Here is a 13,771-nt window from a genome sequence, read left to right on the forward strand (position 1 = left end):
TTCGTTGGCACATTTTATTCTCTATTGCATTGGGCAATAATCCCCTACATTTTAAGTGGTTAGCTTTGTAAAGACTGAATTGCTACACATAGATGAAGGCATCAGTTGTCTGACTGTTAAGAGTTTAAGATTGAGTGGAGTTAAGACAGTGAAAATAAATGCATTTATGAATATTTGGAAACAGAAATCATTTCAATGGAAATATTTGTTTGAAAATAAATCATTTAATATTAAAGAAATAAATACAAAATGTTCAATATATATATATATAAGGGTTGGATACGTGTCTCTAGCAGGCAACTAGAACTGAAGAGCAGCTCTGTCACCTCAATGGAATTAAAACTTCACTAATAACCACATATGAAGGTATTGTAACAATGGTTTCTTATTGCTTATGCTCCACACAGTAGTTTACGAATGTATTCGAACACCTCAAGATTTACCATGTATATCCTTACATACCTTACTGCATGAAAACCTCAGGGTGTGAGAATTTCAATTTCCTGTCAGTAATCAGTAAGAGAGAAACAATAGGCACTCACGTGTGCAAATATTAGGCCACTTTGAGCTTGAATTAGGCATCTTAAACAACTTCTAAAAAGTTTCCTGCATTTTATCACGTGTCGCTATGTGTTCCTTTTCTCTTACTATTTTAAATGAATTGCATGTGTGGCCTATTAAAGTCATCAGTTAAATTAGACGATCACTAATTTGCCTATTTTGATCATTGTCCAAGATTTTCAGTGACATTGGTTTGATTTCATATGCACAACAAATCAAAACTACAGAAGCAATGGAGTGTTCCAATACAGAAGCAATGGGGTGTTCCAATACAGAAGCAATGGGGTGTTCCAATACAGAAGCAATGGGGTGTTCTAAAACAGAAGCAATGGGGTGTTCTAATACAGAAGCAATGGGGTGTTCTAATACAGAAGCAATGGGGTGTTCCAATACAGAAGCAATGGGGTGTTCCAATACAGAAGCAATGGGGTGTTCCAATACAGAAGCAATGGGGTGTTCTAAAACATTCGCACACTGCTGTATTTTCACTTTTAGTTTCAGTATTTTCATCCTGGTGATTTTTTGAAAGTTTAAAGCCCACCTGTGGCTTCAATAGAGCTCTCAAACATGTCTTCTCTACCGCTGGTCCACAACAACAGTGTAACCATATGAAGGGACTGTGGTCTGGTCAGCACTTCTTGGATTGTGAGCGGATCTCAGAATGATAAACTAAGCAGCAGCAGGGTCCGGCCGGTCAGAACCCACTACAGTTCAAATATAAAAACACATGAAAGACGCGTCTTCATCACATCTCGAAGCCGAGTATCATTTCTGAAAGCTTGTTCACATCGCAGATGGTCGGGTTACAGTTCAAGACGATATCCACAGCACTTTCTTGATCAGAAAAGACTTCCAGCAGCTGTCTCTTCAAACATTCAGTCTCCTGTGGTCTCCTTTGCCCAGTGTGGCCCTCTGGGGCCTCTCTGTTGACACTTGCTGGCTTGTCCCGGTACTGCAGTCCTGGCTCTGCTCTGCTGACACCTGCTGGCCTGTCCCAGTACTGCAGCACTCCTGCAGCACCCTCTAGTGTCCGGTCTTGGTATTGCAGGACCTCACTTTGAGCTCGCGGCGGGGTAGGGATTGGGTTTGTTGGAACTCTGCCTGCGTACGTGTGGTTGCCTATAGCTGGGGATCTAAAAGGAATATATTTAATACACAAAACATCTTACAATTTTAACATTCAACACATTTAACCCGGGTCAACTGGACAACCTTCTGGAATCAGTCACTACTCAGAACTGGATGAGCGCTGGTGGCTCAAATGGTGTTCTCTCGTTTGGGAATTTTCTTATGTCCTTATGAGAGAGCACTTTTTTTATAGAGATAAATTAGATATAAAATATAAAACAGAGTTATAACTGTTTGGAATAGCCTACCAAGTGAAGTATTACAAACTGCAAGAAGACTCAAAAAACAGTAATACCTCCTGTCCCTACTGGAACCTGTCAGCAACCACTACACTTACAATACCATTGACAGTGTAGAGCTGACACTAGATCTGCATTCAGAGTGTCAACGACAAAGCGTTTGAAACTTCTAAACCACAGCAGGGTCTATAGAAACAGGTTAAGTGCATTATTATCGGGTCTCGGTTTTGTATTTAGATTTAGTGACTTCTGATATGTTTCTAAGTTTTCAGTGGCTACCTCAAATTATGTTGAGAGTGTACTTTCTCTTGCACTGTTTGCATGACAGACACAGAGTGCATGAGAAATACTCTCTCAACATGATTAGAGCAGGCCAAATTCAAAAACAGTAGACAAGAGGAGCCAGTCTGACCCACCACTGCTCATCCGGTTCCCAGCATCTGAACGATGGAGTTCTTCTAAGAAATTGCAAGGGTCCTGGCACAGATCCCTGCAGTCTTGTTCTGCACAGACAGACGGACAGACTGTACCTGTGTGTTTTAGACAGGAATTCATCCAGGTGAGGTCCATTTCTGCCCATTGGATCATCTGGTACCATGAAGAGGTCACCGGCAAATGTGTACTGAAGCAGCCTGGGAAAGCAGAGATACAGTTAGTGCAATGGTGTCCTGTTAGTAACCAACCTGCCTCTTCAAGACAGCAACCCAGCTGAGAACCTAGGAAGTGCGAGTGTAACAGACACCCTGAAGGCATGGGCGCTAGAAGCAGGTTTTAAAAAGAACATTTTTTTTAAACATGCACAGTTGACAGCCCTATGCAGCAAATGGAAATTTGAAGATGTGCTATTATTTTGTTGGCTGGTTTCTCAGAGTACCTGCTCTTGATCAGGTTTCTCCAGGTCGGGGACTCATCGATGAAGTCTCGGAGATTGTCGTTAGTCAGGATCACTCCGCCTGCCTTCTCTGCTAACTGCAGCATGAACCTGAGAGAGGGAGATGGGCTGAACAGTCACAGCACTGCATGAGTTCTCCAGGGGGAGAAACAAGAGAACACTTATAGTAGAAGACAGCAGCAGTAACAATCCCACGTCCCGATTATGCACAACGATGCATGGTCCGCACACTTGCAAACTCATAAATCATTATTCATTATTAAATCATTATTCTAACTGATGTTTTCATCAGAAGAAGCCCAATTGAGTAACCAAATATATGTGCAAATTTACCATCTCCTAATAGCCAAGTTATTTAGCCAATAACATAAATTTCACCCTTGCAGTGTCCTCTGGGTCATGTTACTGACAGAAAGCATGTCAGTCAACAGAGGAAGCAGCTGATTGGTTATTAACAGGAAAGATTAAAGGGGTGGGAACAATTTCACCCTCCAGATGACCTAGAAAGTGCAGCATTATTAGAAAGCATAGCTTATAAACAGAGCTTTCTTTAACTTCGTGTAGAACCAGAACCTTCATGATCAGCGACTTCTATTGACTGACATGCTTTCAGCCAGTAACATGACCCAGAAGACACTGCTGAGGTGAGATGACCCAGGAAGTGCAAGTATAGAATATTTCCTGTGAAAATGGCAAAACAATTTAAACTGATATTTAGTTAAAGTAGTGCCAGATTCTGTTTTAAAATGAAAATACATGTTTTCGATAACACGTGTTTCTTTCAAAACTGCACATTTGAGACCTGTGTAGCCATGGGAGTGCAAAATGACCATATTATTAATTCTGACCATTTCTGACAGGTACACACTGCGTTCATGATTCTCATACTAGGCGATGTCCGACAGAAATGAACCTTTTCACTGGTAGTGTGTAAACTCTGCGTATGTCAAAGGGATATTTTTCATCTTTGTATTTTACTTCATGTTTAAATCAGAGATTCGTGTAACTGGTATGCATGCGCACCAGTAAAAAAAAAACCTGCAGGCTTCCACACTGTTCTTAAGATGCAAATGCATACCGTCAGCACATTTTTAACAGGAAAGCAGGCTCACTCTTACAAGGTCAAGCATACTATCTGGCTGTGACCCTCACACGCCTAACATCCTGATTCTCTACTGACTCTCTGGGATCTGTCAACGATCTCCGGGTAACAGCTTATTCTCGCTGATCATCATTAAATACCAGGACCTACATTTCACTTTAGGCCAGAGGGGTCAATTCACAAAAAAAAAAAAAAAATCCATCCCTGCTGGCGCTGTCATTGGCTGATTCAAGGTTTTATAAAAAAATAAAACAGAGCGAGGTGGAACCACTCCAGTTCATAACACCAATCATTTTCTTTTAACGGACACTTGTTTTTTCAATGACTGCACATTTGAGACCTGTGTAGCCATGGGAGTGCAAAATGACCATATTATTAATTCTGACCTATATGGTAACAGGTACTGGGAGACAGTTCATGATTTTCATACTAGGAGATGTGTCTAACTAAATGAACCTTTTTTTTGGTAGTGTGCAACATCTCTGCGTATGTCAAAGCATATGACATGGTTTATTTAGATTTCAGAAAGCTTTTGACAAAGATCCGCACAAAAGATTATTCTCAAACTGAACATGGGATTCAAGGAAACACATGTACAGTAAAAGTGGTTAACAAAAAACCTGAGGAAAAAACAGGCTTCCACACTGTTTAGGTCCTTAAGATGCAAATGCATAAATTTGCAGTCAGCAAACACTGTTGCAGCAGCAAAGGTTTAACAGGAAAGTTCATCCAAAATGCTCTAGACAAGATTCAGAAGGGCAGATACATGGCAAATGACATTTAATAGGCTGCACTCAGGAAATAAAAATGTCATTATAAATACTATCTGGGAGTATTGAAATTGGAGAAGGAATCTATGACAAAGACCTAGGAGTTTTTGTTGACTCAGAAATGTCTTCATCTAGGAATGTGGGGAAGCGATAAAAAAGGCTAACAGCTTATACTTGCTGAAAATGTTGAATTTAAATCAAGGGAAGTAATGTTAAAACTGTACAATGCACTAGTAAGACCTCATCTTGAATATTGTGTGCAGTTCTGGTCACCTCGCTAAAAAAAAAAAGAAAGAGTGCAAAAAAGAGCGACCAGAATTATTCCGGGTTTAAAAGGCATGTCATATGCAGACAGGCTAAAAGAATTGAATCTGTTCAGTCTTGAACAAAGAAGACTACGTGGCGACCTAATTCAAGCATTCATAACTAAAAGGTATTGACATTTTCGACCCAAGGGACTTTTTCAGCAACCAATGAAACAAGCCAGGGATCACAAATGGAGATTAGAAAAAGGGGCATTCAGAACAGAAAATAGGAGAGACTTTTTTACACAGAGAATTGTGAGGGTCTGGAATCAACTCCCAGTAATGTTGTTGAAGCTGACACCCTGGGATCCTTCAAGAAGCTGCTTGATGAGATTTTGGGATCAATAAGCTACTAACAACCAAACAGCAAGATGGGCCGAATGGCCTCCTCTCGTTTGTAAACTTTCTTATGTTCTTATGTTCTAACCCCCAGTGTACTTCTTTTGGAACATGTTGTGAACAGTTCAGACCCAATGAAACTCTGGGAAGTCTTTGGATAGTAGGAGGTACCAACGATTACAAAAAAAAAAATAATAATTTCAATGAATGAAACACGTCTACTGGCACCAGAATTTAATATCAGATACCCTGGCACTAGAATCTCGTTCCAAATGTGCCGAGACATCCCAATTGTTTGAACTGTGGGAGCAGGAGATGGAGCGAGACAGTGACTTGGATGATGATCCCTAATTTGGGTAAGTACTCATGTGAAAACCTAATGATGAAAGTGATGTGAACTCGTTTCTAATCCATTCAGTCTGATCAGAGAGCTTGACCATACCTGTCATCATATGCGGTGATCCTCTTCCCCTCCACCTCTCTCGACGGCGTGTAGGAGAGCAGACCAACATTCTGCAGCTCTGTCAGATACTTCTGTTCTGAAGAAGAAAATTAAAACAGTCAATCAATTCGAAACACCCGCCATAACACTGTCAGTAAGGTAAACAGGACCGAACCGATTGGTAGAGGATCAATAAATTGTGCTAAATAATTTTAATCCCAGGTTTCATGGCAATGGGATAAGCAGTTCTCCAGATATATACGTGTGCAGTGTGACCTGCGTGCGTCGGACCACCTGCACTGTAACCCCTCTGCACGACTTGATAAGAGGCAGGTGAATGGGTTTTAAATAAGCCTTGGTAAGCACTCTGTTAAAAAGGGGCCAGTGATGATCTTGCTAGTGGTATTAAGAGGTGAGGGGATGGGTTTTAAAGAAGGATTGGTAAGTACTACTTTAAAAGGTAAGGCAGTGAGAATATTCCTCTAATGCAAGGCAAAAGATTTTAAATAATTGGTGGTTTCCCTTCCCTTTCAATTCAAAGATGGCCACCAAACACTGTTATGGGATACACTCCTGCCTATTGGTAGGTGTCACCGAGCTCTATATCAAAGCTGCCGATAGGCCCCCTTCCCCCAGTGACCTCCTCGGTCCTGCCACCCGAGGGTACTTAACCGTCACGCAGGGGAAGAAACACCCTCTCTTGCTTCTCACGCTGTTAAGGTAAGACCTCTGTGTTGCACTGAGCCCTGTTTTCTTATAAAAAGTGCCGCGTAAGTTACTGCTGGTTTCCCTGCACTTTGTGCTGAACGCTGGCCTTCGCCGCTTCCCGGACTCAGTGGGTTAAAGAATCATAGCCTTTTATTCTGTTTCTGACTATCAGCACCTGCGCGCTCCATGTGTCAGGCTGCTTCTTTCTGTCTGTCCGTCTTAGCACAGTATTACTGTTAAGAACTGTGTGTGTTTCACCCTTCTTACTTCGAAGAGCACTATTACTCCACGGGACCGGGCTTGCCTTGTTCCAGTTGTTAAATTTGCCTTGTTTTGATTGTAGCTGAACGCGTCCCTGTACTCGCGTAGAGCGCTAGCTGATTCGCGGCTGCTTTCGCTGGGCCAGCCATATACTCCTCACCGAGGCTTCCCTCGTTGTTGGGTTGAGATGTAAACGGGCTGTGCGGGCTTTCACCTTGGCGTAGGTCACTCAAATCAACAGACAGAGTGCTCTCACCCATCTGTTCTGTAATATTGAACCGCTTATGCACTTCGGTTTCGTTTAGGACCGCCTCTTTTTTGCGGCGTCATGACTACGCTCGTGACGGACCTGCCTAGGTGCTCCAGACCGAAGTGGCAGCCATGCTGGACAAGCGCGCCATTCGCCTCATAGATCCCACCTCTCTCGGAGAGGGTTTCTGCTCGAGATACTTTCTGGTACCGAAGCGGGACGGTGGCTTTTACCCCATCCTGGACTTGCGGTTTCTAAACCAGTTTTCACATGCTGACTCATCGTCTGTCCGGCCGGGTGACTGGTTCACCATAGTGGACTTACGGGGCGCGTATTGTCACGTTCCCATTCGTTCACAGCACAGGAAATATCTCCGCTCTGCCTTTCAGTTTTCCATGCTGCCGTTCAGCCTCTCTCTAGCTCCCCGTACGTTTTCAAAGTGCATTGATGCTATCCTCGCCCCCTTGCAGCTGCAAGGAGTAGGAGTGATGAATTACCTCGACGACTGGTTGATCTGTTCCCTGTCACGGGAGGGAGCGGTGGCCCACACGGCGCTAGTGATGGAGCATGTAGTAAAGTGGGCCTCACCATCAACGATGCCAAGAGTCGGCTGACGCCAGCGCAGTGCACAACTTATGTGGGGCTCCGGCTGGACTCCACCACGATGCACACATACCCGTCGGACGACATGGTGGCAGCTTTACAACACCACATCTCCCTGTTTCGGCAGGGATCGAAGGTGTCAGCCATTGAGCTGGGTTTATTACGCATGTGCCCACTGCATGCATGGCTCAATGCGTTCAGGTTGCATCCCAAACGCGACAGGCACCGTCGGCTGACAGTGTGTCTCACGTGTATGGCGGCCCTGCGCTGGTGAAGGATTCTCTCTCACCTGCGCCAAGGAGTCCTAATGGGGGGTGGTTTACACCTGCAGGGTAGTGACGACGGGTACCTCCAACTCAGGCTGGGATGCGGTCTGCAAAGGCAGAGGAGTCAGCGGACCCTGGTCAGGCCGCAGGACGTTCCTGCATATCAACATGTTGGAGAAGCAAGGGGTGTTCCTTGCCCTCCAGTACTTCCTACCCGTGGTGCGGAACACAGATCAGAACATAGCCGAACAATACATCAGTGGTGGCACATGTCAACCACCAGGGTGGCCTTCGGTCCCCGAGGTTGCACCGCCTAGTCTTCAGGCTGCTGATTTGGGCCCAACAGAACTTTCTGTCCCTTCGGGTGACGTATGTTCCAGGCGTGGAGAATCGAGCGGCAGACCTCCTATCGAGGAAGGGCCCGCACCCATCGGAGTAGCGGCTCCACCCTCAGGTGGTGGAGTGCATTTGGGAGCATTTCGGGAAGGTGCAGGTCGATCTCTTTGTCTCGTCGGAGACCGCACACTGCCCCCTATGGTACTCCCTCCACCACTGTGGCGGTCCACTCAGCGTCAACGCCCTAGCCCACAGATGGCCCAGAGCACTCAGTTACACATTCCCGCCTCTGCCATTGCTCCTGGCCTTTCTCGAGAAGGTCTGGTCAGAGAAGGCGTCAGTTCTCCTACTGACCCCCAGGTGGCCTAGGAGAATCTGGTTTTCTTCCGTGCCAGCTATTGAACGGCCTGCCCAGGGAAATCCTGCTTCGCCGGGATCTTCTCAGTCAGGAGAGAGGCACACTTTGGCACCCGGAGCCTACCACGAATACCTTTGCCAGGTTCTACCGCCTGAATGTGGTAGATCCCTTGTTGCCCTCTGTGGGCACTAGGGTCCTTGAGGTTGCACGCCCAGCTGCTGACCTTGGACAGGCAGGACTTACCGTCTCTCACATGCTGCCGTTTTTTTCTCCCTCGACAGCTTGGTGGCGATCTTCGAATTGAAAGGGAACGCTAGTTTACCTACCGTAAACCTGGTTCCCTGAAAGAGAAGATGACCACCAACCGCGAGGTCGCTTCGGTCGTCATCACGGTTTCATCACGAAAGAAGGTGTTTCTTCCCCTGCGTGATGGTTAAGTATCCTCGGGAGGCAGGACCGAGGAGGTCCCTGGGGGAAGGGGAAATTTGAAAATTAAAGAAGCCAAGAGCTTACCTTTGATTCTGGCATCTCTCTTCTGTCTCCACTGGGGTACAAAGACAGTAATATTTCTATGTCCTTTATTCCAAAAGTACTGCACTGCCAGGGCGATCCCTCGACAGGAGAAGAACTGTCCCAGACCGTGCCTGAAAAATGAGATCAAGTTATACAGTGTGGTTCCACCAGCATTGCCCTGCGTACAGTACAGCACAGCGAGGCTCTTCCCATCACACAGCAGGCAATGCTAGATTACAACTTTATACAGACACCACGGTGTAGGGTAGCTGCTGTAGTTCTTTACAGGGTTTTATATTAGTGTTATAGTCTGCCACCATTGCATGTGTACAGCACAGTAAGTGGTTAACTACACTGTGTTCCCGCACTGAAGCAGGCAGGCAGGCACGGACACACCAAAGTGCAGTGAAACACACCAGCATTGCGCTCAGTATTATTAACACACAAAACAGAAAAACAAAAAATAACGTCATGTGACACTACCAGCAGTGGTAGCGCACAGAGGACGGTACAAGGCTGTAAAAACACTAAAAATAAAACAGTACAACAAACTATAACTCAAAGGTGCCGTGAACCAGTAGCCCTTGCAGCAGCCCCAATCACAGCGATCGCCATGCTTTTATACTGACGCTCCACTGATACACGCCCACCTGCCTGCTGGCACAGATGACTGCTTTCAGCTGCTGCTCCACGCAGACAGGTATTTGTCCCCGACGGAGCGACACAGCAGTTAGACAATTAATTAAATCAATCTATTACAACAATTAACCCAAAAACATACAATAAACTACATATTTCCCATGTGCAGGGCTTCCGCCCTGCCACATGCAGTAACAAACTTCCTGGAAGACAGGGCAAAGAAACGGAGAACCTTCTTTAACCTAGCGTAGTACCAAATATTTCAAAATGAAAATACATGTGCACTAGAACGTGTGTTTCTTTCAAAACTACACATCTGAGACGTATGTATCGAATGGAAATGAAGGACAGGAAAGACTGGTGGAGTTTTTTTTTTTTTTTTTTTTTAACTACAATCAGTTTAATTAACTCCTATTTTTTTTTAAAGCCTGATCATTTTACAAAATGAGAACCAAACAACCAGATAATATAATTAATCCAGATTTTCTCCAGAGCTCTCAAGCGGTTTTGTTTCTCGTTTTTGTAAAATTAACAGGAATAAAAAAAAAAAAAAAACAGGAGTTAATTCTAAGAATGCAGGAAACGCTTTGGAAATAAGAAATAAAAAAGGACAGAGCAGATAGAAGGACAAGCACAGCTTTTGCTCACGTCATGGCCACGTTGCTGCCGTCGATGATGATGTGTCGGAGGCTCTCCTCTCCAGGGGCGTCGGTCAGCGTGAGGTTGAAGGGCGTCTGCAGGGCCTCCAGATAGCGCTGCTGCCCGGTCACCACGTTCACCTCCCTCTCAGGGGCTCTCTTCCTGTCTTTAGCCCGCACTGCCTTCCCCCCCCTCACGGGACAATTCTGCTGTGGGTCCAGCAGGGGGCTGACTTGCTTGTTGTAAAAGTTGTAAGGGGGGCCTTTCACAGTCAGTGGCGAATGCCTGTCCATGTCGGGCCTGGTCTGGGCAGGAAGTACTGCTGGTATTTGTTGGTGGGCCGTCATAATCTGGTTGCTGTAGACTTCCCTCTCCTCCTGCACTGTCTCCCGAGATTCTTCCAGTTTGCAGGGTTTAGTCTCACACTCTGTTTCCACGGCTGCTCTGTGGTTTTCCTTCACTCTCTCACCCCCCTCGAATTGGGGCCTCCCCGTCTCCCCCTCCCTGTCTGCTTGCAGCTGAGCCAGGAGCCCGTGGATGGAGGCCCCGCCTGCCTCCCTGTACACCTCCACCACCTCTTCCTCTGTGTAGCCACAGCGGGCGGCCGCTGATTTGATGACCCCCAGGACAAAGTCGTCGCTGCCCGAGTTGGGCTCCTCCTCCCCGGCTCCCCCCCCCTCCTCTGGGACACTGCCCTCCTGTTCCTGTTGAATCCTGTCCAGAATCTGAGAGGCTTCCCCCAGCCCAGACTTAGCCAGCACCTTCTCTACCACCTTCTCCTGGTAGCCCATGGTGGTGAAGAACTTGAGCAGGATCTGAAACTCCTTCTCCGTGCCAGAGGAGAGGAGCAGGCTGTCCCCTGAGGCCTGCCGCAGTTGGGGCTGATGAGGGTCGAACAGAGACATGTGGGGGTCGGGGTTAGGGTTCGGCAGCAGGCTGTCTCCCAAGACCTGGCACAGTTGGGGACGATGGGGGTCGAACTGAGGCATTTCAGGGTCTTCACACACGGGGTCTAAAGATTCTGTGGCTGTTTTTGGTAGCTTTGGGTATAATTTGGGATTATAATGGGGTTCTGTGGATTCTTCAGCCTGCTGCGTCACAGAGGCGGTGTTGAATGTGGGGGCGCAGGCTCTGTGCTTCAGTCTGGGGCTCCCCAGCTCCGTGCTCTCTGATGCCAGCTCCAGCAGCTCCTCCTTCACAGCGCTGGGCAGCAGCAGCAGGTCCAAGGCGTGCTTGTCCGCTCTGCTCTCCACCAGCGCTTTGAATCTCCTCTTGGTGGCTGCTTCACGTGGTTCCGGTACACGCTGGTTGCGCTTGTACTTCTCCACCAGGTCCAGAATCCTACTCCTGGCCAGAACCACTGGCTCAGTGAGGCCTGAGAGGAGGAGATGACCTTGAGACCCCACCTGGAGTGTTCAAAACAAGAGATTCAACAACCCTGTCAGTGGCATCTACCCCCATCACCACAGCGGGACAGCTCTGGCCAGACGTTTTGCATCACCTAGAATGTTAGGATTGAGACTTAAATAAAAAATTAAAATTAACATTATTCAGCAGGTTTCATTTGACTTTTGAAGCAAAATTAGTTAATTCTATAGGGTGATGCAAAACCTTTGGCCAGAGCTGTACGTTTAAAACCAGAAAAAGGTGACCATGACGTTTATCAATGGTACAGAATAAGAGTTAGCAGTGTAGTCTGGGACAGTGCAGTCAGTGTGTGAGCAGACTGTGAGACTGATTCTCTGCTGGGACAGTGCAGTCAGTGTGTGAGCAGGCTGGAGACTGATTCTCTGCTGGGACAGTGCAGTCAGTGTGTGTGCAGGCTGTGAGACTCTGATTCAGTGTTGGGACAGTTTAGTCAGTGTGTGTGAGCAGGCTATGAGACTCTGATTCCCTGTTGGGACAGTGCAGTCAGTGTGTGTGTGTGTGTGAGCAGGCTGTGAGACTGATTCCCTGCTGGGACAGTGCAGTCAGTGTGTGAGCAGGCTGTGAGACTGATTCCCTGTTGGGATAGTGCAGTCAGTGTGTGTGTGTGTGTGAGCAGACTGTGAGACCGATTCTCTGCTGGGACAGTAAACAGCAGCTGTCTGTGTCCTGCCCGGCTCTCACCATGATGAATGCGCTGCTTCCTCTGATCAGACACTCCAGGAAGAGCTGCTTGGCTCCGGTGAAAACGCAGTGCAGGTCCCGGGGGTACAGCACCTCCATCTGCAGCTCCTGGGAGCACAGCCCCTTGATAAACACCTGAGAGGGAGAGAGAGAAACATTACCTTAATATTAGCAAAATTAATTGCAGAAATGGACCTGCACAGTATTTGGTACACATAATTAAAATGCTGCAATACTCAAGATCATTTTACTCCCTATGGTAGGTCAATTCAATGTGTAACCACTTCCATAGCAAATGTTTAAGTTTACAGCTTTACACCTTGGACTCCTTACCTTGGCTGAGTACACGTCGGCCCGTCTCCCTCGGAGACGCAGCCATGCCTGCTGGTCCTCTCCAGTGCAGCCCGGGTTGTGTGAACTGCAGGTCTCCCCTGCCGTGGAAAGCACGCCGAGAATATCAAACACAACCCTGAAAATAGCCTCTACTCGCGGCTTGTATATCTGCAGTGTGTCCTGCACCACGGCCGGGGCGGCGAACTCGTCTAGCGCCTCCTGGCCTTCACTGGGGCTCAGGTCCATTTCAAACGATCAGGACCCCGAAAAAAAGCCTTTGGGTTCAACGAACTTTCGCTTATCCAGAAAGCAGTATATTTATAAAATAGCCAACCAAAACTCAAATGAACACTATCAACTTAAAGCTGGGTATTATTATTATTATTATTATTATTATTATTATTATTATTATTAAACCAATATGCACACGTATGCGTATTAACTTTATATTACTATAAACCATGTAAAACTTCAAAAACGGCTTTTAAGGCAAGTTCTAAAAAGCAAAACAAAAACAAAAAAGTAAAACGTCAAGTCATAAATAAAATAGATGTTAACGCCCTCAAAATACACCGATAAAATATTTGCATATAGTTTTTTTTTTTTTTTAAAGTATAATTAAAAGCGCAGACACATAGTACCGTGGGCACTACATGAAAATATTATATATTATTATAATAATTACGTTTTTTTTTAAAAAAATTAATTTATTTTTTTTAAAAAAATTTCCAACTGCGTGACGCACGTGAACTTGAAAGTCATTTCGTTTTCATGTGTCGGGACCTTGAATTGAAAGTAAAGCAAAAAGTTTGCTGAGTCGGTGTCGCCAAACACCAATAGAAATACCAATATATCTGGTAAACTACAAACAAGACCAGCAGGAATAGCACCTAAAATAAATCAACCGGTTTTAAAATTAAAAATAATAGTAATAATAATAAAAAAAAAACTAGTTATTGTATTTAGTGCAAGAAATAA

General features: G+C 45.7%; 1 protein-coding gene across 1 annotated transcript; it reads right to left on the reverse strand.

The window, feature by feature from the left end:
• Positions 1–970: 970 nt before the first annotated feature.
• On the reverse strand, positions 971–13,405 carry khnyn (KH and NYN domain containing). The gene is made up of 8 exons (XM_041236811.1): positions 12,794–13,405; positions 12,461–12,595; positions 10,361–11,757; positions 9,074–9,204; positions 5,779–5,875; positions 2,803–2,910; positions 2,459–2,560; positions 971–1,694 (listed from the first exon to the last, which is right to left on the reverse strand). The coding sequence occupies exons 1-8, from the start codon at positions 13,037–13,039 to the stop codon at positions 1,307–1,309; spliced, it is 2,604 nt and encodes an 867-aa protein (XP_041092745.1). The 5' UTR covers positions 13,040–13,405; the 3' UTR covers positions 971–1,306.
• Positions 13,406–13,771: the final 366 nt, after the last annotated feature.

This window comes from Polyodon spathula, chromosome 42 (assembly GCF_017654505.1).
Source record: "Polyodon spathula isolate WHYD16114869_AA chromosome 42, ASM1765450v1, whole genome shotgun sequence".
In the NCBI taxonomy this organism is placed as follows: domain Eukaryota; kingdom Metazoa; phylum Chordata; class Actinopteri; order Acipenseriformes; family Polyodontidae; genus Polyodon; species Polyodon spathula.